Here is a 26,947-nt window from a genome sequence, read left to right as displayed (position 1 = left end):
TATAATCTTATGGATTCATCTTATAATCTTATTCTCCATTATAATCTTATGGGACCACCATTACATGTGTGGTCCTTCATCGGTCAAAGTGTCTTTTTGAGGTGCATGGCTGTACTTCAGAATTCTGTCCATCTGACATGGCAAAAATGTTAAAGGTGTTGTGTTTAAATAGATGTGAACTGAACTCTCTGGAAAACTCGGCTATCAAAGTGACAAGTCCCCCCCCCCCACCCCAGGGCTGACTATGTTCTAGGACATAGAGGTCAGCCAAAAATACTGAGTTGCACTTTCATTTGATTTTACTTCTGAAATGGGAATGAACAATGGTGCTAGAACTTCTCAGACTGTGCAATGTTGGGATGTTTCTCTAAAGGATCCACTCAAAATTCTGTCATAGCCTTCTTTAGAAGGTGAAAGTTTTTAATAACAATTTGGGCAAGCGAACACCTATGGCATCTGAAAGATGTAGACTTGGATCTCTGCAATTACTGGACTTGTCCTCCACACTGCGGAGAAGACCTCACCATATACTCCTACTGCAACAACACAGAACCAGTGGTTGCACACCTGCTCAGTTTGTGTTCCGTTTTCACTCTCTCCTCATGATATCATCATTTGCTTATTTCAAAGCTCAGACTATGGGGTTTTAGACTTTGTCACAAGGGAAATCAGATACTTTTTTTTTTTTTTTGAGACGGAGTCTTGCTCTGTTGCCCAGACTGGAGTAAAATAGCATGATCTCGGCTTGCTGCAACTTCTGCCTTCCAGGTTCAAGAAATTCTCCTGCCTCAGTCTCCCAGGTAGCTGGGATTACAGGTTCCCACCACCATGCCTGCTAATTTTTGTATTTTTAGTAGAGACAGGGTTTCACCACATTGGCTAGGCTGATCTTGAACTCCTGACCTCGTGATCCACCTGCCTTGGCCTCCCAAAGTGCTGGGATTACAGGCATGAGCCACCACGCCCAACCTTAAATCTTTTCATACCCAAATCTATTGATATACTGATTCTTTAAAGATAGATAGATACACCATATGTAGATACATATATAGAGAGATAGCTATAGATATACCCTATATATTCATATAGGTAATACAGATGTAAAGTGAATAACATATTAAAAATACTTTTGGTCATGCATTATAATTCTTATTTAGCCTGTAAAAGTTAAAGAAACATTTATCTCTAGAGTATTGTATTGCTCTCAAGTCTAAGGCTGAAGCCAATGACCACATTAAGAAGCAGTTTACCATGAAATACATTTTCAGCGATCTGGATGAGACTGGAGACTATGATTCTAAGTGAAGTAACTCCGGGATGAAAAACCAATCATGGAATGTTCTCACTGATATGTGGGAGTTAAGCTATGAAGACGCAAAGGCATCAGAATAATCCAGTGGACTTTGGGGACTTGGAGGGAAGGGTGAGAGGGGGGCAAGGGATAAATAACTACAAATAGGGTGCAGTGGATGCTGTTCAGATGATGGGTGCACCGAAATCTCACAAATCACCACTAAGGAACTTACTCATGTAACCAAACACCACCTTACCCCAATAACCTAAGGAAAAATAATATACACGTGTGTGTGTGTGGTGTGTGTGTGTGTGTGTGTAGTTTACCATGAAATAATTGGGGAATTTGGATTATGGTCCCTCAATACAAATACAAATTCAGTCACATCCCCTTCCTAAGGGGTATGCCTGCCCCTTCCTAAGAGCAGTATCCTTAGGAAATGCCAAGAGGAAGGTCTTTACCTCTCAGTAGTCTCAGTGTCTGACTTGGGGAGAGTCGGCGGTGAGTCTTTCACTCTGTCTGAGACTCTTATTTTTGTCGGTATGTGTGTCCTGTTTTACATAATGTCAAAAATTACAGGTGCCTTTCATTACTCAGAGACAAACGGGTGCTTCCCGCAGGTGCACGTCAGTTTAGGACTGTATTTTTGGCCCAGAATGTACTGAACTGTGATAGGAAGCAGACCCTCTTATACACTCTGTCCATCTCAAGGCAACTGAGCCTTGGGTCTGCCAGCCTGGGAAATATGCTGTCTTAAGTTTATCCTTGGTTTTTGCCTGTTTCAACACAATTTAATCCAATGGAATTCAACTAAATTTAGCACATGTATGTAGAGTGCCTTGGTAGGTCCAGAAAGTCACCTGACCAGCATCTACAGAGATTATTGTGTCCTGGGAAGCACCTTTGTCAATCACCACAAGGAAAGCTGTAACCCCTTGGTAGTCCTAATTATTAAAATAATAATTAACATCTATATTTATTTATATAATATATATTAATATAATTATTAATATAATAATAATATCATATAATTATATATAATTAATATAATGCCAAGTCTCCATAGGAATACATAGAGAATACTGGGTAAAAGAAAGAATGTTGTTCTTCTTTCTCTTACCTTCCTCATCTCTCATTCCCATCTCTACATCCAAACTCACTTCCTCCTGCTTTCTAAATCAGTTAATAGGACCATCTGCTTCTTGGGTCATCCTTGACTCCTTCTCCATCAGTCTCTGCATCCATTCAGACTAGTCACTAAACTGTTCTTTAATCTTTCCTCTCCTCTGAACCCTTCCTCTCAGCTCAAGCCTCAGCACATCTCCTAACTCCATTAGGCTTTAGCTGATCCCCACCTAGGCCTTGACCTTGGCCCCCTCCCATCCCTCAGCCACACAGCCCCCAGGTACTCATCCTGAAAGACAAACCTACCTTTGGTCCTGCAGGAGCTACAGGGATGTCAGAATTCAGTTCCTTGCAATCTGGCTCATGACAGCCTCATGCCCTAATCTGTCTCCAAAGTGCTCACCTCCCAAGTCACATTGAATGCTTGCTGTCAGACCTCTGCGTCGTTGCATGTATTTTTCTCTCTGCCTAGAACCCTGTTCTGTTTCACTTGATTGACCTCTACTCATTCTTTCAGAATCATGTTCTGCATCACCGCCTCCTGAAAGGCTTCCCTCAGCTCTCCAGCTGGTCACAGGTCCCCCTCCTCTGGGTTTGCAGTATTCAGAGCTTTTCTTTCTCTCCCCTTATGCCTGGTAGATACTGTCCAGCTTCCTGAACATACTGTAAGTCCCTTCTTTATATCGCCCATTCCCCCAGCACAATTCTTGGCACAGAACTGGGGTTCAGTATATAAATAAATGCAAGGCTAAATGAAGGAGGGAGAACAAAACAATGAATGATACTCAAAGCCCACCAAATAAACACAGAGCACTGCCCTCCCACGCATCAGAAGGTTAGCCCCAAATTAGTTTTCCTAAACAGATTTCTGACCCCTTACTCCATTCCCCAAAATTTCCCTAATAGAATACTGATGACTGTAAGAAGGTATAGAGAACCCAAGCAGCATCGTTCCTCCTCTTCTCTGATAAATGGTCATAGTTTGACTGCCTAGAAAATACTTTCATTTCTTCCACAATAACTGAGTTATCCCTGCTATACACACAGGCCTCCAGCCCCTGATTCAGGGTCGCTGCCCCTGTGATCAAGGCTGCAGGAGCACAAACACACTGAGAACTTGAGGGTTTGGGCACAGAACCTGATTCTCCCGCATTGCTGGGTGTGCCGTGGTCTTTACTCAGAAAACTTCTGAGGAGATCATGCGCTGCGTCTGTGGCAGTCAAATTTAATCCACACCCTCAGATTAAACTGGGCAGGATCCTACACGGAAAAGCACACTCTAGGAGTGGCACAGAAAAGTTGCTGTCCAGGAGCCCCACCCTCCAGGAAGGAGTTACAGATGCATCACCTCTTTATCCCAGTTACCACCACCACCACCGGGCTTTGTTAATTAGCATAATGAATGCTGGAAATAGGTACATACCTATTGGTCAGATACATAACATTCAAAACATGGCTTGGCTAAATGTATCACAGTGTCACTCCTATGCTGGCAGGTAGAGATTGTGACAGATTCCTGAGCCCAATAGCCCTAGAGCCGTGGCTTGATTCAAAACGGGTCTGTGATCAGTCACGGATATGAAGGATTCTTGTTCATCTGATTTTGACAAGAAGGTGAGTTGAGTTCAGCTGTGAGAATAGTATTAGTTCTGTCTTAAATAAACCTTTCCAACAAGGTGCCAAGGATAGCAAGCTGGGGCTTCATTGGGGCCACTGAACAGGTGACAGGTCGTGACAGTTTCTGGGCCTGTTTGCTAGTAACTGCTTGGATGTGTGGTAGAATTCGGAGACTTGCTTTCATTACAATCCACTAGTGAGTTGGGAGGGGAAAGACCTCCAGCCATCAAAGATGACCATTGTGAAGAATTAGCTGACACTCCTGGGCCTCCAGTGTGGGTTAGGTAGGTTCAGAATGGCTGCTGTAGGTCCTGGAGGCATTGATATAAGGATGGAGTCTCCCAGGGTCCTTCCCAGCAGATGGTGCCCAGCCTCAGGAGAACCGAGGCCTGGTCAGCTGCACCAATACAATGGCCCCTGCCCCTCTCCTAGACAGTGAGCTTCCTTAACAGGAGGCAGATATCAGGATCTCTACATCCCACTTCCCAGCGCAAAGCAGATCTGAGTAATGACTGTGGCGTAAAGGAAACCCGAACTGTGCTACTGGTGAGCTGAAAAACCTTGAGGAAGTTCCCTTGAGTCCCTATGCCTTATTCTCCCCCTCAGTAAACGGAGAAAATGCCATTTCTCTCCCGTTCTTAGGCGATGAGTGGAAATGACATATGCAATGTGAACTGCTGGTCTATGCCCAGGGCTCTGAGGCAGTTGTAGAAAGCCACAGCTGCCCTCGGCACAGTGGCAGGACGGACGGGCCAGGAGCTGCTGCCCTCCCTGCAATTGTCAGCCAAGTCCTCTGCAGCACTGCTGGGTGCACACCCTGTTCCTTGGCCCAGCTGGCAGGGTCATTCTGAAGTGTGTTTTACACTGATCCAGGGAATTAAGTACAGCTGGCCTCAGAGTCCACCCTTTATTGGCTGTCGTCTCTTCTCTGTGTTACTTCCCCTGAGACTCTGTTCATATTCCTTGTCCTTCCTATTTACATGACACTCATGAATCTTTGTCTCATGGTTGATTCTGGGAGAAGCCAAACTATAAACTAAGACACAAACATAGCACTAAGCACATGGCAACACCCAACCTGTGACAGCAGTAACTAATAACTGATAGGGCCCTTTTTAAATGGCCCATCCTATTTCTAGGCATTCATCAGCCATCTAATCTAGATGCATCTGGTTGCAATGAGTACCACAGGTGTATTGTAACTTTCTCCACTGAGGTCCTGGCACCCCAAGGTAATGACAAACACTGACATAAAACAGACCCCTATAAAGTGAACATCAGGCAAAGCCTCACAATCACTCAACATCAAGCCTTTTGGATTCAGGATGAACCCAGAAGTATTTCTGCCAAGGCTTTTTTTTTTTTTCTATCAAATTTTACGTCTGAGTGGCATTAGAGGACATTTAATCTGCCTGTTTTCCATTCATTTGCACTTCAAGATTTGTCAAAACTAGCCATATGCAGCCCCAGAGCTTTCTAAGATGTTTTTCTGAGAAATAAGAGGGTTGACCCAGCCAGGAGCAAATAGTTGAATACACTCAGAAATGCTCACTGGAAATTTGGGAGATCCAGATCCTGAGTGGATTTCTCTCTGGAGAACACATGTCAACCCAGGCACCAAGGTGAAGCAAAATCTCATATTCTCAGCCATCACTCATTGCTGACGGCAGAAACCTCACAGCAAAAGGTGCTGTGTCTCCAAATGAGATTAAAATAGCCTCCAGGTGTTTTGTGGGATTTGTTGTTTGGGGTACAATTGTTTGTTTGTTGGGGCTGGTATTAGAAGTCAGTCCTAACTTCTGTGTGGCAGGTGACCTGAATGAAGCTTTTACCAAACAGGAAAGGTTATGCTAAGGGGACATTCTGCGTTCCTACAATCCTTGTCAGTCCACTAAGATGGGCAAACAGGAGGTCTGCTGTATTTAATAATCTCTGTATCTCTCACCCCATCTAGCCTGTGAGCTCCTTGAGAACAGAAGCCACTCTCGCCATCTTTGCCTCCAGACCTGGCCTGGTCACCTCACCCTCACACCTACCCAGCAGCTGCTCAGGATATGAGGGAGGGAGGAGGAAACACAAGGGCTGCTCCAGCCTGGGGGAGGGCTCCCCACCAACTCACCACCTCCAAAGCTGTTTGCACATCTCCCAGCTCCCCACTGCAACTCACAGTTGACCCTACAGCTTTCCTGAATCTTCTGTTCCCTTCTCCCAACAGCCCTGTAAAATCCTTGAAGTAGAAGATCCCATTAGCTGGCATTAATACCCAATATCTGGAGCATAGCTGGCCCCAGAGCGATGTCTGCGGGGTGACACTCTCAGTTACCAGAGACTCCTTAATTTTTCTGGCACAATAACAAGGATAACCCCAAAGCACTTTGCACTTCCAGTAAATTGCACACAGGATGGTGGAAGCAGAAGGTGGCAGAGAGAGGTGAGTAGAGAGCTTCCACAAGACAGCACTGGTCTCCTAAGCTGAAGGCTTGAGCCCCAGCCATGGCGCTAATGCAGATTGTTTCTTAAGGTGTGTCATGTCAGAGCTCCAAACTTCACTCTCATGAGTGAAACTGTGATATAACCAACTGCCTCACCAGAGTACCCAAAGGATCGATTGAGTTGTATGTGAAAGTACTTTGTATAATGCAGTGCAGATATTTACTACTTGAACTTGTGTTCTCTGGGGTTGTGATTTCCTACACCTGGCAATCAACTCATTTGTGCTTTAAGAACAAATGCTAATTCTCCATTACCCAGGTCATGTGTTGAACCACAGCCTGATAGTACCAGTGAATTGATCAACAAAAGCAGAAGTCTGTACCCAGAAGTCCCATGGGTGCCTCTGCTGGATGTGCTGTTAGGGAACCAGGGACCAGAGAACAAGGCATTCTTTGACAGCCTAGGGAGCATGCCAGCACTTCACTCGGTAATCTGTGAACAAATGCACCCACTGCACAGATGGAAGCCCTGAGGCTGAAGGTGGTCAAATGTCTTGAATGGTCACAGAGCTAGGGGAAAAGCCAGGCTCCATTCCAGACATTTTCACTCTCAGCCCTTGTGCCCCATCTCCCGTGTCCACTGTGAGCCTGCCCTGCTCAGCACCACGCTGCTGTTCCACACACATTCTTCTTTAATCCTCCCAACCACTTGGAGAGTCAGAGACCACCATTATCCTCACTGAATAATTGGGAATGCCAAAACCTAGAAGGGCCACGCAGCGAGGACACATTCACACTGGAATTCAGATTCCAGGGCCGGATTCCAGAGTCTGTCTTCACAACCATCTATCCCATTGTTAAACTGGGAGGAAGAGGCCAGTCCTCAATCAAGTTTAGTGGGGATGGAGTTTGTCTTAATTGTCCCTAGCGCCTCCCCATGTTCTTTCAAATCATTTCACACCCTCCCCTGCAACTGTTCCTATACCCAGAACCCTCCTCTTTTCCTCCATCAATATCTGTTGTTAGAAAAGGGTATCTATCAGTTCTTCACGCTGTAGTTAGAATTTAAATTATTACACTCTCTCCCTCTCACCTCCAGGGGTTAATCATACTAAAAGGCTGACCTCTTATTTTGAAGAGGAAATATCTGTGCCCTGTTGTCTTCAATTGGGGGTAGCCTCCTACTCAGCCTTTGTATAGGGCAACCTCCAATTTGGAGTATCAAGGCTGCCTGAAATCCCTATCATAGTGCATACTTCTTAAAGCCTTGCCCTCACTGCACAATACACACACACACATAAGGCACTGAAAAAAACAAACATTTCAAAGGTCTTCTGGTAATCACTTCTCTGGGAGGCCAGACAAGGGCACAGTCCTCATTTCTTGGGCACATACCAAGCACACGCTCTGGGTTGAGCAATTCACTTTGGATTTACTGCCATGAAAATATCATATGTCTTTCTTGAAATGCCTGTGTTCACCCGGTGCTTCTGGAGTAATGAATACCATATGTTTTCTACCCATCACATAAATGAGTGATTAGATTTTATTGACCCCAAAAGAAACTATTTATGCTTTATGGAATTCCACCAAATTCTGTGATATTTTCTTTCAGAATTTGGTGACCATGCACTCCATATATACATATATATATTTTTTTTCTATGCCATCTTTGTAAAACATAGCTCAATGGTGGGAATCCAGAAACTAATGAAACACAATTCCGTTTTTAAGATATGGCAGAAAACAATGACAAATTAAGAAAATAATGATAACATCATCTAATATCAATACCACAGATCAGGAACTCTGCTAAGTTCTTGATCTGCAAGGGCTGATACAGAGGAGTGGTTAAGAATGGCCGTGTAAGAGCTGGGATGCCAGGTTTCAGATCCCAGCCCTCTTATTGACAAGCTCTAAAACCTAGGGAAGTCCCTTAAGTGCTATGTGCCTGAGTGTCTTCAGCCGGCAAATGGGGACGATGATGATAAGAGTGCCTCCCTTGAAGCACTATGTTGAGGACTTGTGAGCATAGGTCAAGGCCTCAGAGCAGGGCTGCCTCAGAGGGTGTGCTACATAAGTCATTTCTATTATCCTTATTTTGTATTGTTATACCCTCTCCTTTCATCCTCCCAACCCCATGAGATGGGTACTGGTATTATTCTCATTATATAGACAGGCAATTAGGCCTGAAAACATTCATTGACCTACTCCAGGTCACACAAGTGGTGCCCAATGCCAGGATTTAACATCACAGACAAACTTTCCACAGACAGGTAAATGCGCAATGGTGGCAGGCCACTGACTGCACTGCCTAACAAAGGAACAGGCAGAGCATCCATGAAGCTCTGCAGTCGAGGAAGCACTAAGCCCTGTGGGTAGTCAGGGAGCCCTCTTGGAGGAGGTGACATGGGGTGACATGGAATGCTCTGCCACTGGAACCTTGAGAAATGCAAGATATAAAGGTGTGGGTCTCAGAAGCTTCCCTGGGAGGCAGAAGAGACCCTCTGCCAGCCTTTGGGAGACCACTTCCTGCAGCAACACAAGCACCCAAGGGTTCCCACAAAAAGAACCCCATTAACCCTCTCACATCAGGCGCTCAGACTATCTGGTCAGCACCTGCACATGCCTTCATTGCTCTCAACTCAGAAGGTGGAGAAGAAGCATGGCGGTGCTTTCCCAGTTCAGGTTCTGGCAGAAAAACAGACAACGAGGAGCAGGGCTTCCCCTCAACCTCACTCTGGAACTAGAAGAGGGAAGGCAGCAGCTGGCCCCATCTTCATCATAACTCAGACTCTCAGGGATGGAAGGAAACTTTCAAGCCAACAGTGCTACATAAGTATTGTCCGGACCATTTGTTAGAACACAGATTCCTGGGACCCACCCTGAGGGCTGGGGTGTGGCCTGAGACTCTGCATTTCTAACCAGCTCCCAGTGATGGTGGTGCTGGTGGTGCTGGTCCTGTCTTTCCTGATCACATCAGTAGTACATGGCTGGCCAGTCCCTAGCCCAGCACAGAGTGGGCATCCGCTTTTTCCTGATGGGGGTCTGCTGGGAGAGGCAGTGCAGGGCTGAGAGGGTAGAAAGGAGATGCCACTGGCTGGGGGGCCTCAGGCACTAACTGCCCATCTCTGGAAACTGAGAGGCTGGGGCAGATGATCGCAGAGATGCAGCCTCACTGTAATGTTTATATGTTTGTAGAAAAGAGCTTCCAAAAGAAAGAAGAGGAAGGAGAAAGCCCAATAGTTATTTCTGTTAGTTGAGTCCATGCAATGGAGCCCACAGTCCCTTGCACCCATCATTGGAGTAGGCAGTACAATTGGTAAACCTGGAATTTCTTAACTCATAGAGGGAGAAAATACGCCTGGATGGGCATTAGTTTGGGGGACAGATTGCATTTCAGGCTCCAGTTTTCCATCCTTGTTTGTAGTCCTACTATTTGCACATGACTTTGCAGTTCCCCCCACTATAGGAGCAGAGTCTATTTCTCACCCTTTGTCTCTTGTTTGGCCATGGGATTTGCTTTATCCAATAGGATGAGGCAGAAACAGTAATGTGACAGATCTGAGCTCCACCAACAGAGACCTTGCTTATTTCTCCTTGCTCCCGCTTCTGCCATCGACAGAAGAGTACGTTCCTCCAGAGGAGGATGAGAAACTCATAGAGCAGGGCCCAGATGTGCCAGCCAAGACTAGATGAGATCCATCAATTGCCACCTAACCCCAAGATTCTTGACAGCAGCAGACTTGCCCTGCTGGGCCATGCTCCCTGCAGTCCACCTGCAATCTGAGGAGCTAAATGGATGCTTCCCATAGGGTTCTGCTGAGATGCCAGGGTTGTTTCCATCCAGTATAATTGGTAAAGTTTTCTTTTCAGAAGTGTAAGTTCCTCAGGCCACAAGGAGAGCTCACAAGAAAGTAGCAGAGGGCCTTGCTGGTGGGAAGAATAATTTTGAAGGAATATGGACAAATGGCAAAGACTTACTCTTGATGAACTCCTGGCCTCCAAGACGCAATGTCACCTGGCGGCTCTCCTGGTCATATGTCACACCAGGACACGTAGCATTAGCCCGGGCTTCAGAGGGATCCATCCAGTCTTTGACATTGCAAAGCAGGACATTGGGTGAGCTCAGCAACCCACAGATGATGGCAACTGAGGAGCACAAGAGGGAGGAGAGGTCACTGTGATGGAGGCAGACCTTTAGAGACTCTTCTCTGTCCCCTGAGAGCATTTGCAGATAAAGATAGGTGACAGCATCTCAGGAGAAGACACAGACGCTAGAACTCAAGAGTCTGGTTTTAAATTGAGACAATCCTGCCTGAGAGTACTGCAGTTATCTTATTGGCAAATTTCCAAGGGGAGGGCCACCTCCTTCAAACCTGCTGATCCCTTCCCTCCCCATGAGAGCTCTTCTTCATGGCGCCCACAGCACTGACAGTACCTCCAACATCCTGAGGGCATCACTGCCAGAATCCTCAGTCACCATGGTCTACACCTGCTGAACAGGGTGATTTTCCTGAGCTGCTGCTGCTTCAGTTTCCTCCTCCTTTTCTCCTGCCCTTCTGCCTCACTTCCCATCATATTCTCTCTCTCTCTGTCTGTCTCTCTTGCTCTCTCACATACACACACACACACACACACGAGATCAACCTTAAAGGGTCTCATAAAGGAGTATTTAGATTCAAAGTAAGATTTTTTTTTTTTTTTGAGATGGAGTAAGAAACTATTAAAAACTAACACCTATGCACCAATGACACATACTTCCCTGTTAGGAAGTGAGCTCCTCGTCTTTGGACATATCCAAGCAGAGACTATGTGTCCATATGCCTAGGATGTGTGGAGAGAAAACTAGGGGAGATGACATTGGACTCTTTTATCTTGAATATGTCTCCTGACTCTCAATTTTAAAAAGCTACCCAAAAATTATGACTTTGTTTAGCATCAGGAAGACCTATTCCCAAGCTAATGGAATTTGATAGTGATTTTATTTGGATACATTCAAGTAACTCACACGTTTTTTACATCTGCTATGTGCCAGCCACTGTGTAAGTCTTTAAGTATATTAATTCCCTTAATTCTTATAGACATTACTATCTCCATTTTACCAATGAGAAAACTGAGTCTCATGTAAGTTAATTAAGCTACTTGAGGATATTTAGATTTATAAATTTGTATCTATTCCATTTGGATAAATAAACCTTCTAGGTAGTAGAGTTGTTCAGACTCCCCTGGAAAAAGAAAGGGCAATATATTATCCCACAACTCCTACTCCATTCCTCATTCTAATTTCCTAATTTATGTCCAATCTGGATCTAGTTCTAAACCATTCTATCTCCAGAATTTCCCCAGAGTAGGTGACTCATCGATGTCTGGCTTAAAAATTTCACACTGTGTCCTTTTTGCTTCTGCAGGCCACTGTTAAACTGCAGTAAATTTCTGAATTTTTAAAGTGACCTTCCAGGTCATCTAATATGGTGGTTTCCAAACATGGATGCTTAGACTGATGACATCAGAAATGCAGGAAGGGTTTTGAAAATGCTCATTTCTAGGTATCAACCACAGAGTTTCTGACTTGCTAGGTCATGTGTATGGGGCGGGGTGCATTTGGGCATAAGCATTTGTAAAGAGCACCATGGAGAATCACTGACCTAGTTAGACCACCTCGTTTTACAGATGGGGAAACTGAGGCACAGAAAGGAAGAATGGTTTTTCTAGGAGCTGAGAAATTGTGGAACGGCCAGCAGGCACCAAGAGCCTCAGCAAGGGGCAGGCTTCAGGGCCAGCTGTGGAACGTGAGGGCAGCACCAGCAAGGGGCACACTCAGAGCCCGGGAGAGTTCGAGGAAGGCTGATCACTGTGGTCTGGCTTGCTTGAAAGCCAGGGAACAGAATGATGGAATTAACAAGAGGCAGGGTGCATTTTTCCTTTTGCTCTCAGACCTCAGTAGAGAAACCCATACAGCTTTCCTCTTTAACTAGTACCAAATGTCCTCGAGAAGGCTGTGCCTGGAAGGTGGGGGCCAGGGAGAGGCTGGAAGTCACTTTGCTGGTCATATATTGCCAGCTTAGCTTCAGTTGCACTCCTGTGACCCTGAAGCCACTCAAGGCCCTCAGAGCCCCACTTCCAAGCAGTCTCCACTAAAATGTAGTTCAGACGCCCCATGAATTTTCACTAATAACTCTCAGTGGAAACAAAGCCATGGAGGGGTAGAGATCGCAGGAAGCTGGAGACTTGTTGGGAGGGGAGAAAGGAAAGCAGGGGAAGTGGGGGGAATCCACCGGAGCTAAATGACTTTCCAGGCTGTGGTAAAGGATGTAGCAGAATTCTGTTCCTGGTCGTCAGCAGATCCAGCCAAAGCTTCGTAAGTTAAAACTCCAGCTTTGCCCACTGGACAAGACTGGGGAAAACATCTGCCCGATACTTTATGTGTATTTCAAAGACGGCTTGACTTTCAGCATTGCGAGGTTCAGTTCAACATAATTCACAGATCACAGGTTAAACTTGGAGGGAAAAGCAAGCAAGCTGCCAGCCAGAAATATCATGGAAAAAAAGGATTTTGTGGGCTTACCGCTGCATGGAACAGAAACATTCTTCCATATATGATCCTAAGGAAAATGAAATCAACCTTTCCAGCTTGAAAAAAATCATAGGGTCTGGTGAGTCATCGTGCATCTGGGGAAATTGTGGTATCCTCAGAAAATACATTTAGTTCAAAGAGGAATCCTTGATTTGAGTTATGGTGTTTCTAAATATAGATATACATCAAGACAAATACAAGTGTGTGTGTGCGTGTGTGTGTGTGTATGCGTGTTTGTGTGTGTGTGTGTAACACTTTTTTCTATCTAAACACTAACAGGAATCCACATCACATAATCATAGAGCATTAAATGTAGAAGGAATTTTATGAATCAGCTCATTCTAATCTGTGTTCCTGCCCCACCACTCCAACAAAACGTTCTCATTTTAGCCACCCTGACCACTGTGAGCTAAACTCAGCATTTTTCAGGAATCACCTTATTTGAACTCTCAGCAGCACTCAAGACTGTTGACAACTTCCTCACCATGCCACCCTCTCCCACCCTAGCTTTCGCGAGGATCCACTATTCCCGTCTCCTCCTCCCTGTCTGGCTGCTCCTTCTCTATCTCTTTGCAGATTCTCTACCTGTTATGTAGTTTGCTCATCAAGATCAGCTCCATCCCCTCTATATTTCCTCATTCTGCACCCTCCTCCTAGAAAAACGCATTCATACCCAGACCTTTGATACCGACTTGAAGCTGTAATTTACACATTTATATCTTCCATCCACACTTCCCTTCTGAGCTCTGGATCTTTGCATCTAAAAACTCAGCTGACATTTTGTGAATGTCTCAAAAGTCACTTCAAACTTAGTATACCCCACATGAACCCATGGCCTTCCTAAATCTCCCTCTTCCATCGCCAAATTGGACATCCAATCTCTTTCATTTGCCACACAACAGGTGAACAAGTTAGATACCCAAGAACAATCATTGACATCTCTTCCTCAATCCTCAAATTCAAAGTCCTATTGAATTTGCCTCCTGGGGATGCTTTGAATCTGTCTTCCATTCCCCGTCTCCACTTCAACAGCCCTAGCCCAGGATATCATACCTTCTTCCCTGGACTACTGCGGCAGTTTCTAACTCATCTCTGCATCTACTCTGACCCCCAGCCACAACCTTCTCCACACTCAAGCCGTGACATGGCAAGCACTCATGTCCAAGTTCAAATCTGATCATGACACTTCCTTGCTTAAAACATTCAGTGGCTTCCAGTTGTTATTAGAATAAAAACAACTATTCATGCCACCTAAAATGTTCTCCTCACTGTGGCCTGGCCTCTCCCTCCTGCCTCCTAAACCTCTGGCCTTGTACTCTCTGCTCCAGGGACCACGACTTCCTCTAGCCTTCTCTTCTTTATCCTGCATCCTCTTCCCACAGGGCCTTTGCATAAGCTATTCTTTCCATTTAACATCACCTTCCCTCTTATCTTTACCTCATTTAAACCTACACATGATTCAAGATTTGGGGAAGTCTTAATTTATCTCTCCGAATAGGGCAAAACATTTATTATATGTTTTCAATGCAATATTCACTTGTCTTCAGAGTCTAGCAATTAACAATTATCCTTTTCTCCCTCTGGATCTGAGAGGAGGAGGTGGAGACGGCGGGAGTGGGAGGGGGAGTAGAGCACAAGCGTCTATGCCATAAGTCAGGAAAGCCAAGTTCCACTTTGCTGACCACTAGAATGTGGGCATCAGGCAGATCACTTCCCCACTTTGGGGTCTGCCCTATTCAATAGCATTCCTCTGCACCTACAGTGAGCATGGCTGTCCTAAAGGCTGAGGATAAATAACTCTTTCATAGCCTGGGGAGTTTGAATCCACCAGGGAGATTGGATATGTGAACCTGGATACAAAGAGAAGGGACAAAATAGTACTCCAGGAGGAGGAAATCACAAGGAGAGCTTAAAGTTGAATAGGATGACTTGGAGGAAGGGGCATCTAGTCAAGTATGTGGGGGTTGGTGGTGAGAGGCCAATTAAGAGACTGGTACAGGTGCCAAGAACATAATAATACAGGCCTAAATGCAGACTGTGGTGACAGGGATGGAATACACTTCGGTCTCAAACATGATAGTAAGAGAGCAACAGGAAATTGGAGTGACAGCTTCACAGAAGGGAAGGGGGCTGTCGGGCATTCAGTATGATCCCAGGTCTGTGGCTCAGGTGCCCTTCACTGAGATTGGCTGGTTTAGGGTAAAATCTACCCATTCATTTGACTTTGAGATTCCTAACGGATGTCTAAGAGGGTATATCCGGACAGCAGATGAGTGTATGGATGTGCATACACTCATCTCTGCAGAGAGGTCACACCCAGAACAAAGACCCACAAGAGGTAGAGGTGGGACCTATCAAAGTTCCCAAAGGTCATCTAAGGATTCAACCCAGAAAGCTGAAAGAGATGAGAAGGGGTAGTTTAAGTAGCAAGAGAAGGGCATCTTGGAGGTCAGGAGAGGATGGTCAGAAGAGGAGATGTTGAAAGAAGACCTCTTTCGAAAGAGGAAGGTCGAAAGAACTGGACAGCAGGAAATAGTGACAGCTGCCAGAGACAACAGGCCTATGGAGGAGCAGAAGATGCCCCTGGTGACTGGATATCTGGTAGAAGCAGTTTGGGGGTGAGACAGGGTCTCAGCTTATAGGGTTTGGCTGTGGTAGAGAAGGAGAGCAACCGGAGAGGCACTCAAGGGAAGGTCAGAGGTCAAGTGGGGCCATGCATGTTTTGGATTTTAAGAAGGGAGAGGGGCTAAGAACACTGTACCTGCCTCCTGATGGGGAGCCCTGGAAAACACTGGGTTAGTGACAGGGGGAGAGCAGGGAGGAGGGCAGGGGCATTGTACTAGGCTGTTCTTGCATTGCTATAGATAAATACCTGAGGCCGGGTAATTTATAAAGTAAAGAGATTTAATTGGCTCATGATTCTGCAGATAGTACAAGAAACATGGTGCTGGCATCTACTGCTGGTGAGGCCTCAGGAAACTTACATTCATGACAGAAGGTGAAGGGGTGGCAGGCATGTTATAGGAGATTAGGAGTTAGACAAAGGGGGAGGTGGCATACACTTTTAAGGATCTTGCAAGAACTCACTCACTGTCAAGAGGACAGCACCAAGCCATCCATGAGAAATCCAACCCTGTTACCTAACACCTCCCACTAGGCCTCACCTCCAACACTGGGGGTCACATTTCAACATGAGATGAAGGACAAACATCCATATTGTATTAGGCATGGCCCTGCAAAGGTGAGACAAGGGGCTCGTGTACCCAGGAGGCAGGGTTAGTCCTTCTCAGAAGGAGACACCCTCTACCCTGAGCCTGGTGGGGATATTGTGTAGATGCTGGAGGCAGCAGCAGTCCTGGAGGTGAAACCAAAAAACACCTGCCTCCTGATCAACTCCATGTCTCAGTTAATAGTCTTCAGAAAACCTGGGGTCTCTCTGTCTGTAGCTCAGCTCACAAGGATACCCACTCTGAACCAAATCCTCCCACTCTGTCATCTAAATACTGCTCATCCCACAAAACCTGGCCCAAGTTCCTCTTCTTCCTGGAAGCCTCCCCTGACCTTCCTCTTGTTATCCCCTTCCTTCACACTTCAAGGCTTCTATGTCTCTACCTCATCAGGTATTTGCGTCGCACACTGCCTAGTTCTGAAGCCTGATGCTGAGCAGTGCTCCACACATGTTTGCTGAATGCAAGCAGGGATGAATAAATGAGTAAAGGCCATTTATTCCCCTTTCATGGTATACACTGCCTCTCCCCCCAGACCCTAAGTCCTTTTTATCTGTTCCTAATGCCTAGCACATTCAATTGCACATATATGGTGATCAGTTAGAGTCTCCTGTTGACTTAAGTGAGAACCATAACAAGATATATCAGACTATTTCAATTTTTTCTAATCTTTAGAATTTTTCATAAATTTAATGTGACTAGTCACATAGTGGCTTACAGTTTGATGCTGCTAAGAGAAACAGGATTGGTTTTCATATAAAACAGTCACAGTTTGATGCTGCTAAGGAGAAATAGGATTGGTTTTCATATAAAACAGTTAAGACCCTTTTAGTCAATCAGGGCACACCAGGAGCCAAATCTATATGCAACATTTTGCACTCATTATCTTAATAACAAGTAGTCCAATATAAAGTATTATTATCTGTATTTTATAAACAAAGGAAGTACAACTTCGTTTAAGTAACTTGTCCAAGATCACACAGCCAGAAAGTGACAGCGGTGACTAGAACCCAGGTCCATAACACCAAAGTCGCTTCTCAACCACTAAGCCACACTGCTGAGTACATGAATTTATTTCCATGAACAGAAGCGCATCTCCATTGCTGAGATACTATTGAAAATGATAGGCATATTGATCACAGGACCTGGTGAGTGGGCAATCAATAGATCATTGCTGAATGACTAATGGTGGGAAGTAAGAATGAGCTAACATTTTTTGACCGAATATGTCCAGTCCCAGCTTCACAAGTGACAGTAAGGTGCTGTAGAAGACACAACTTGGGTCAAACCCTGGCTCTATCACTTTTCAAGGTGTCTGACCATGAGCAAATGATTTAAATGATCTGAGCCTTAGTTTCTCAGCGTGTAAAATGGAGCTTGCCATATGTCCCTTAAAGACAGCAGAAAGGAATAAACCAGTATTACAAGGTGAAGGGGCCAGCACAGTGTATAACACGTGGAACGTGAATGTGAGTACCATGTGTGTATTGTCTACTTGACTATTGCCTTCTATTTGGGTGTAGGCACTCACACTGTACACCCCATGCAGTGCCACGTTGTGTGTCCTGGCTTCTGCATTCCTGTGTGTTCCCCATCCCTTGTTAGGTCCTGGCCCTCACCACCGACATTACCTCCTTGGACCTGTGTGAGGACGAAGCCATCGCAACACAGATCACGGTCACATGCAAGAAGACAGAAGAGGTGAGCATCGGTCAGATTGGCTCCTGAGGCTGAGAACACAATGGGGTTGTACAATCCGGAAAGCATGTTTTGGAAACCAGTGGGTTCAAAGCTTTTCTGAAGTGTTGTGGTGGATCCTTGGCCTGGGGAAAAGGCAGAACAAAATTTTAAAAGACCTCAAAACATGGCAGGGTTGGACAGAGCTTACTGATCTCATAGGACAGTTTGTTGACTTAGCTGCAACTGTGCTCAAGGTGGCGTGTGGGCCAAGACGAATTGCTCTCCGTGCCACAAAGCTTCTGGATATGCCTGTGCATGAAGAGGGTAGAGCCAGCCAAGGCCATGGCCCCAGACCCAGGAGACTGGGACAAATGCCCATCACATCTTCAAGGGTCCAAAGGGTATGTGTAGAAAAATGGCCATATATTTTTATGTTTATTATTACCAGCAAATATGTATTGAGCCGTAAGTATATACACAGACCCTGTGCCACATGCTCTACCTACATGGTTTCATTTGATTTTCACTGCCCTGCTATCACATGTGCTTCTGTCACACAAATTAGTTTAAACATGTGGTAGGGAAGCTTGGCCACTGTAATGCTGAAGTCACATTGCTTGCACTATCTACAGTTTTCTCAGCATGTCGTTGCCTTGTGCCATCAAACATCATCAAAGGAATGCTGTGTAAACAAATGCAACTGAATGCAGCAAACTGCAAGAACTCAGGACTGTACACAATACCCATGATCCCACATTCTTCCTCTTGCCTGAGACTGACCCCATCCAGGGGCTGTCTTCAAAGTTATGACTGCAGAGTTTTCCCTTCCCTTTGTGCAAGCAGCCCTTGTCTCCATAACTTAGCAGCCTCAACCCTTCCTTACACCCTCCCCCATCAAGCTACCTTGCCCTTTTACATTTTCAGAAGCATTTCTTTATTATGAATTCAACACATCTTTTTCAAAACTGTTCTAGCATTTTCAAGTAGAATTGTTAATTTTTTTTTCCATTGGTCTACCTAAAAGTGGCATGGTTTGAGTTTCCCGTCCCTAACTCTAGTTTTCAAATCAGCCCTGTTAATTTTAGAGCATCATTTTTGCAAACATGAGATTTTCCAGGGATAGATCTATAGAGCACTATAGCCTAAATGTCTGCCCCATTCTTATGCCCATTTTCCATTTGGGGAAAAGTCTTGACATGCGAACTGTCTGGCTCAGGTTTATACGCCGGTGGGTGGTGGACAGGGCACCAGGGCCTGTGCCCTTCACCACCCTGACCTCCTGTCAGCCTGGCAGATCACCACATCTTATCTGACTCATACACCTGGAGGCTGTAGAGAGGTTTTCAGTGTGAGACCCAAGAGCGCGAGCTTCAGATCAAACAGATCTGAGGGCGCCCTGCCAAGGAAGGTCCTAATTCCTTGGATCCTCAGCCTCCCAAGCCTCCCGTCTGTACAATGAGGATGATAATAAGTAATCCTCACGAACATTGAACAGATGAGAAAACACAGACTGGGGCCGGGCACAGTGGCTCATGCCTGTAATCCCACCACTTTGGGAGGCTGAGGCGGGCAGATCACTTGAGGTCAGGAGTTCAAGACTAGCTGGGCCAAATGGTGAAATCCCGTCTCTACTAACAATACTAATATTAGCCAGGTGTGATGATGCATGCCTGTAGTCCCAGTTACTCGAGAGGCTGAGGCAGGAGAATCCCTTGAACCCGGGAGGCAGAGGTTGCAGTGAGCCGAGATCCCGCCACTGCACTCCAGTGTGGGCAACAGAGTGAAACTCCGTCTCGAAAAAAAAAAAAAAAAAGTAGACTGTATATAAAAGGGCTGAACAACAACGAGCCTGCCACTTAACTTATGCTCAGCAGGTGTTTTACATATCTCCAAAACGTCAGCATGTTCTCCCTCCAAGCATTGGCTCACTCAGTCCCTTCTGCCTCAAACGCAAATCCACTCTTCACCAAAACCCAGCTTTATTTGAAGGGTCCGTCTCTGCATTTGTACAGTTAGAATTCATCTCTCTCTCCCTTGATCTCTCATACATTCCATTTGTGGCTGTACTAAAGCCTCTACTGCTTCTCTCCCTGTATTTAAGCTACTTGAGAGAGTCGGCCTCCCCTGCAGCATGTGATTCTCCAATGTTTGATGCCATAATCATAGCCTTATGAGACTATTTAAATACCAATGTCAGTTAAGCAAAGTTAATATTGCAATAGCCACCTTCCAAACGCTCGATAGCCATGAGTAACTAATGGACGGCGCAGATCTGTAGACCATTTCCATCACTGCCAAAGGTTTCATTGGACGGTGTTGCTGTGGAGTCCAGGGCCACATCTCAGTTCCCCTTGATATCTTCCACATAGGGCAGGTGGCAGAGAGGACCACCTACCCCGAGACCTTTGCATGGTGGGCTGCTTTTCTTTTCTTTCTTTCTTTTTTTTTTTTTGAGACAGAGTCTCGCTCTGTTGCCCAGGCTGGAGTGCAGTGGCGCAATATTGGCTCACTGCAAGCTCCACTTCCCTGGTTCACGCCATTCTCCTGCCTCAGCCTCCCCAGTAGCTAGGACTACAGGTGCCCACCACCATGCCCGGCTAATTTTCTGTATGTGTAGTAGAGACGGGGTTTCACCATGTTAGCCAGGATGGTCTCGATCTCCTGACCTCATGATCTGCCTGCCTCGGCCTCCCAAAGTGCTGGGATTACAGGTGTGAGCCACCATGCCTGGCTGGTGGGCTGCTTTTCATCCTTCAGATCTCAGTTCCAATGTCCCCTCCTCTGTGATTCCTTCCCTGACCACCCTGAAGCAGCTCATACCCATCTTTACCTCCTCGTCCTGTTTCATTTTCATCCAAGCACTTACTGCCCTCTGAGACGATCTTATTGCTGGATCAATTCCTCTGTCAATCAGTGATTCTGTTTTGCTCACAGATGCATCCATAGTGCCTACAAAAGTGCTTATTGCACCGCCGTGGTAGAGGCCTGGACAATGAAGCAGGCCAGGAAGGCCTTTCAGACTCAGGGGAGGTTCCACTTTGATGTCACATGTAGTAAGATGGTTCCTTTTCCTAGACCTCATCTGTGAGATGAGGGGTTGGGCTAGACAACCTCTAAAGAACCTTTGGGCACTGACATCCTTTGATTCTGAAAGACCCACGGCTCATCCCCCAAGTTGAAAGCCATAGTCATTAAGTGGGAGTAGGCAGCAGAGGGTATTGGGTGTCAGATCAAGCTCTGCGACTCAGGCCCTTTCTTTAGTCCCACCTTCCGGGTTACTGAAGGTCAGGGATGGGAACGGACATGATTAACTACCCACTGGGAGCTGATGACATGTGTGGGCGACTTTCAGAAACTGTGGCCTGTCCTCCTCGGTTGTGACATAGTCCCATTTTACAGAGGAGAAACTGAGTTTCGAGTGAAGTAAAGAAGTTGTTCCTGATCAGAGACAGAGACAGGAAGAGGAAGGCAGGAGTTGGAAACCAGACCTAACTTACTCCTCCTCCCCCTCCTCCTCCATTCCACCAGAGCTAGAACGGCCGCCTGGTGCAACTTCTGCTTTAAATCAAAAAGCAACACAAACCAAAAAAAGCAAAACACAGTTCTGCCCTTGATTTAGTTTGGCAACAAGGAATTTTCCTAATTTCCTTTGTAGTTTTCCCCCAAAGTATAAACTTTCAGGAGACAAAAAGGAAAAATAAAAATAACAAACACCAGGACTTTCTGTGTGATATTAAAAAACAAAAAACAAAACAAAAACAAAAACAAACACTTAAACAGAAATACAATACAATTGTATTTTTTCAGATGTCATAAAAGGGCAAGCAAGCTATTACTTTAAAGGACATTTTGGGTAGGGGTTACTATTCTACTTTGATTTGGATTTTTAGAAAATAATCCTTATGTTTTGTTATTTAAAAAGAAAAACAGGATATTAAAAATAATTGGAACGAAGACTGTGGCAGAAATCCGAGTGACCCTGGTCACTACATTAGAGAAATCCTAGTGACCCTGGTCATAGATTAGAGAGAGCCGAGCTCTGCCAGACTCCAATCTCCCAGGCAAACTCTTTGTGAAGTGGGGACGAAGGCATTAGGTGAAAGAGGACCAGAGGGAAAAATACACAAACACTTGTCCCTGCTGTGGGCTCGCAATTGCTACCGAGGTCAGAGCAGCTTTGGGCCTGAGCTGTGGCATTGTCTCCACTTGCTGCTTTTTCTGGCACAAGTCTGAAGCCGCTGGAATCCCCAAGCCACTTGCCCTGAGTTACGAACCTCAGAGAGTGACACCTGTACTCCCCTTCACCTAACCCCCAAGTCCCAGGTCGAGCCCTGTTTGGCTGTCATCTGGTGCACAGCCACGGCCTCGGGCCCTCAGGAAACTTTTAGCAGGAACAAAGATGATTACAGAAATGTTCTACACTCGCTGAGCTTTCCTCATGAGCCCGGCCCTGTCCTAACAGCTTCACACTTGTCACCTCATTCCAATCCGCCGCTGACCTTGGTCCACCATGACTCCTGTTTTACTAAGGAGGAAACCGAAGCCGAGAATGTCAAGGAACAGGCCCAAGACCACGCAGCTCATAGGTGTCAGACCAGGGGTTCCGCACAGGCAGGAGGGCCCCACCGTCCTCCCTCGCTCTGCAGCCCTTAACAGCTATGACGGAGCCACAGGGCACAGGGCAGAGCCTGGTTGTGGCCCAGAGGACAAGGCCCAGAGCATGCCTTGCTGGCATGTTTCCTCTCCACTCACTGGAGAGGAGGCAGGAGGTGGGCAGGGTGGGGCAGAACAGCGAGCGCAGACCCCGGGATTCCAGGGAAAGAGCTCCTGCCTCTCCCATGTGCTAGCAGCGGCCTAGAGCACTTCCTCGTGTGTACATGGGGAATGGGATCCCCTTTGTGCCTTTCTCCAAGAGTTTCCATGAGTGTGAAATGAAAAGATGAATGAGAAAGGAAGCTGTAAACTATACGGTACTACACAACTTGCTACTCAAAGCGTGGTCCCCGGACCAGCAGCACCGGCACTCTCTAAGAGGTGATTAGCAAAGCCAGATTTCGGCCTGATGCCAATGATTTACTGACTCAGGGTCTGCACCTGACAGAGCCTGGGTTCGCTGGGAGGAAAACATCCTGGGAGGGTAGAGATTAAAGTGAGGAGAAGGAGAAGCTCTATGAATCAGGAAGCCTGGGAGGAGTGGCTGCTGGGAGCCCAGCACCCAGGCCCCAGCGAGCGGCTTACCCAGCCTCATGGGTCACGTGGGCCTTTCGGATGGCACAGGCTGAACTCAGCGGGTTCTGCCATGATCCTTCACTTCATAGCTATGTGTCCACTCTGCAACTTAGCTCTGCCTGCAGAATGAGGCTCTCAATCCCTGCTAGATTGCAATGGGATCAAATCTGATGGCACAAAGGAGAATAATGTGGAAATCCCTTTGCAGTCACAGGGGAGATCAGTGCCTGCATGAGGAGCGTGCTGTGCTGAATCTGCCAAAGAACGGAGCTCAGAGAAGCCAGGCTCCGAGTTGGAGTGGGGAGGGGGACAGTCTGGCTCTTCCCAACATGCACCTGCCGGAAACCAGCTCCAAACATGATCTGTGAAGCTACTGTGGTCCTGAGCCAACGAGCCCAACCAACCTACCCTTTTTCAAATACACAGCTGGAGAATCTTGACCACGGCTCCTCACTTTGACCTGGCAGCGAAGACTTCCAAAGCTGGTGGCCTTTGAGTTCCCCAGTGCATCTTGTTTCTGGAGATGGAAAGATGCTGCATTATTATCCTGAGATGTTTAATAATTCAATCCAACAAACATTCATCCAACCCTAACCATAGCTCGGCACCGGGGCTACAAAGGTAAGTTAGTTTCTCCTGGTCTATTGGAGGAGACGGACATATAAGCAGTAACTTGCAGCCCAGAGTGTTAGCTGCAAAGATACACATAATTAGAGAAGAGGTAATTAGAGAGGAAGGGGCAATTGATTCTATGGAGAAAGAGAAGCTAGAAAAAGTTTCCCATAAAGAGTAAATCTGACTAAGGTTCTGAGATATGAATAAGAGTTTGCCAGGCCAGGCATGCTGGCTCACGCCTGTAATACCAACACTTTGGGAGGCCAAGGTGGGTGGATCATTTGAGGTCAGGAGTTCGAGACCAGCCTGACCAACATGTTGAAACCCCATCTCTACTAAATTTAAAAAAAAAAATTACCCAGGAGTGGTGGCATCTGCCTGTAATCCTAGCTACTCAGGAGGCTGAGGCGGGAGAATTGCCTGAACCCAGGAGGCAGAGGTTGCAGTGAGCCGAGATTGTACCATTGCATTCTAGTCTGGGCAACAGAGTAAAACTCTGTCTCAAAAAAAAAAAAAAAAAAAAGTTTGCCAAATGGAAACAAGACAGGGTTGATTTTAAGCAGAGGAAACAGCAGACACAGAGACCCAGAATTTCATGAGTGTTTTCAGAACTAGGTTCAATAATTCAGTAATTTTTGGACTGTCAGTTACGAGGGGGGAGTGATGGGAGAGGAGAGAGAGGCAGGAGCTGGCTATGAAAGACCTTATAGACACTTGTTTCTATCCAGGGAGTATGTAGAGGAAGGTTCTTAAGCTTGGAGATGCTGAAGTCAGACTTTCAGAGATCTTGTCATTCTCAGCCCTCTCTGATCTCTCTTTCTGACTTATTTCCAGCAGTCTTGCTATGTGGATGAGGTAGGATAAATTGGTGTGTTTTGTTCCCAGTATTTTGCCTTCCCCCTCAAGGTTGCCAAATTTTGAGTTTTCTGTGGGAATTTTTGGAGGACAGGGGCTATAGCAAGGCTATTTGAAGGCAACAACTCTTCTTGCTTTGCAGAAAGCCTGAACTCACTGAAGAGGCAATGGCCTGGGGAGAGGAGGAAGAGCCTTGGAGAGCAAAAAGAAAGAAGAGATTCCCGCAGACCTGCAAAGAGCTCGAGACGAGGTCCTGTGTACCAAGAGACCTTGCCCTTCTGTGACCATGCCAGGTGGGGCAGGGGACGAAAAGATGCCAGATAGACCTGAGGGGGCTAAACCCAACGTGCTGTGGCTCCAGCACTGGTAGAGCCCTCTCCACACCCCAAGCCTGGCCCAGAAGCAGAGGAGCTGGGAGGACTTTGGGCCCTGGCATTGGGAAGTGTGGCCAATCACTGAGGACAAAGCACCAAGGCCCTCCCATTGCCACCCCACCACAACACCTTAGGACCAAGAGCCCACAGCCCTGGAGAGAAGCCTTAATAATGCTTGAGATGGAATTTTCTGCAGACTTGATGGGGGATGATAATATTAACAGCAACAATGATCATACAACAATGGTCAATGAGCCTTCACTTTGTGACCAAACTCTTCTGTGAGCCTTTTCATGTAGGACCTTATTCAATCCTCAAAACAATCCAGTGATGTGGGTGCCATTATTATCCCTATAACATATGGGGAATCTGAGGCTCCAAAGCACTAAATAGCAACAAGCAAGTAGCAGGACTGGAGGATTTGAACCCAAGACCTTTCCCTTCCTCTTCCCTGTATCTTGTAGCTACAGAACCTAGCTCAGGAGCCCTAAAATTCAGGGGTCCACCCTCTATACCCTTCTGCAATGTCACTTATGAAGACACTCTCACATGTAAGCACATGGATACAGGGACATGAAATGCACCAGCACTGGTGATGTTGCAAAACTGCTATACATCTTCACGTCCTCCACTGAAGGAATGCGAAGTAAATTATATACATCCATGAAATGGATTCATATACTCCAATGAGAAGGATAAGGTTAATTTTCAAGATTCTATATAAAGACGAATATCATGAGAAAATCAAGGTAGAAAAGAATATATATTATAAAATAATAGCATGCAAACAAATAAAAATACCATTATAAATACATAGAAATTTTCTGGAAGAATTCATGAGAAACCAGAGAGTTAAAAGGAGATCTGCACATGTTTATGAATTAGGAAATTAGGAGACAGGAGATTCCTGCTTTTCACTGGAGGAGGACAGGGGCTAATTATCCTAATTTGATGGTACCACATGAAACTGACAGTACTCTACAAGCTTTGACTCACACAATAGCAATGTTATGTGGTTCTAATATTTATTCTTTTTCCTTTTTAAACCATAATTATGGGTTTCTTTGTTTGTTTTGTGATGGAGTCTTTGCTCTGCAGCCCAAGCTGGAGTGCAGTGGCGTGATCTCAGCTCACTGTAACCGCCACCTCCTGGATTCAAGCAATTTTCCTGCCTCAGCCTCCCCAGTAGGGGGATTACAGGTGTCCACCACCACACACAGCTAACTATTTTCTGTTTTTAGTAGAGACAGGGTTTATCCACGTTGGCCAGGCTGGTCTCAAGCTCCTGACCTTAAGTGATCCACCCACCTCGGCCTCCCAAAGTGCTGGGATTACAGATGTGAGCCACCGTGCCCGGGCAACCACAATTATGTTTTATTTCTACAATGGGAAGGCATGCTGGGGTCTGGACCTCAAGGGGCAGTGGTGTTTAGGGCCCCCTCACATCTGGGCCACGCTGCCTGATGGGGCAGGCGGTTCTCTCCTGACTGACTTGTCAGGAATCCACATGACTCAGGCAGACACCTCTTATTCCACCTTCATCTTGGTTCTGTCCTGGCCTATCGCAGCTTCGACTTGCCAAAGTCCCACTGTTTTGAAGAAATGGAGGTAACAGAGGATCAGCTCTCGACAACCTCATTCCATCACCTGACCTGCCTGCTACCCATTCCTCAGAGCACGTCTGACCTAGAGTGAAGGAGGAGCAGAACCACCTCACCTGGTCAGAAGTCATGCAGGCAACATTGTCACTTGTCCAAGCATAAAAATCACAGGAAACCTCTGGCTCTGTCATGGAAACAGTGAGGAAGCTGCAGGCCTCGTCCTCTGCGCAATCTGAAAGCACCATGGGACAGTCACTCACCTGGCTCTCCTGGGGGATGCTGAGGACAGACCAGACACATCCCCCTGCCCCTGCCCCACAT

General features: G+C 46.2%; 1 protein-coding gene across 1 annotated transcript in view; it reads right to left on the bottom strand.

Moving 5' to 3' along the window:
* TG (thyroglobulin) overlaps positions 1-26,947 on the bottom strand; it is a 273,223-nt gene that overhangs the window by 178,129 nt on the left and 68,147 nt on the right. The window contains exons 24-27 of the mRNA XM_028852295.2: positions 26,743-26,858; positions 23,590-23,698; positions 17,904-18,095; positions 10,453-10,620 (exon numbers count right to left, since the gene is read on the bottom strand). Coding sequence (XP_028708128.2) covers positions 10,453-10,620; positions 17,904-18,095; positions 23,590-23,698; positions 26,743-26,858 — 585 coding nt within the window. The remainder of the gene's footprint in view (positions 1-10,452; positions 10,621-17,903; positions 18,096-23,589; positions 23,699-26,742; positions 26,859-26,947) is intronic.

Source organism: Macaca mulatta, chromosome 8 (assembly GCF_049350105.2).
Source record: "Macaca mulatta isolate MMU2019108-1 chromosome 8, T2T-MMU8v2.0, whole genome shotgun sequence".
NCBI classification, from domain to species: Eukaryota; Metazoa; Chordata; class Mammalia; order Primates; family Cercopithecidae; genus Macaca; species Macaca mulatta.
Note: the sequence above shows the minus strand (reverse complement) of the source record. Positions and strands in the feature narration are given on the sequence as shown.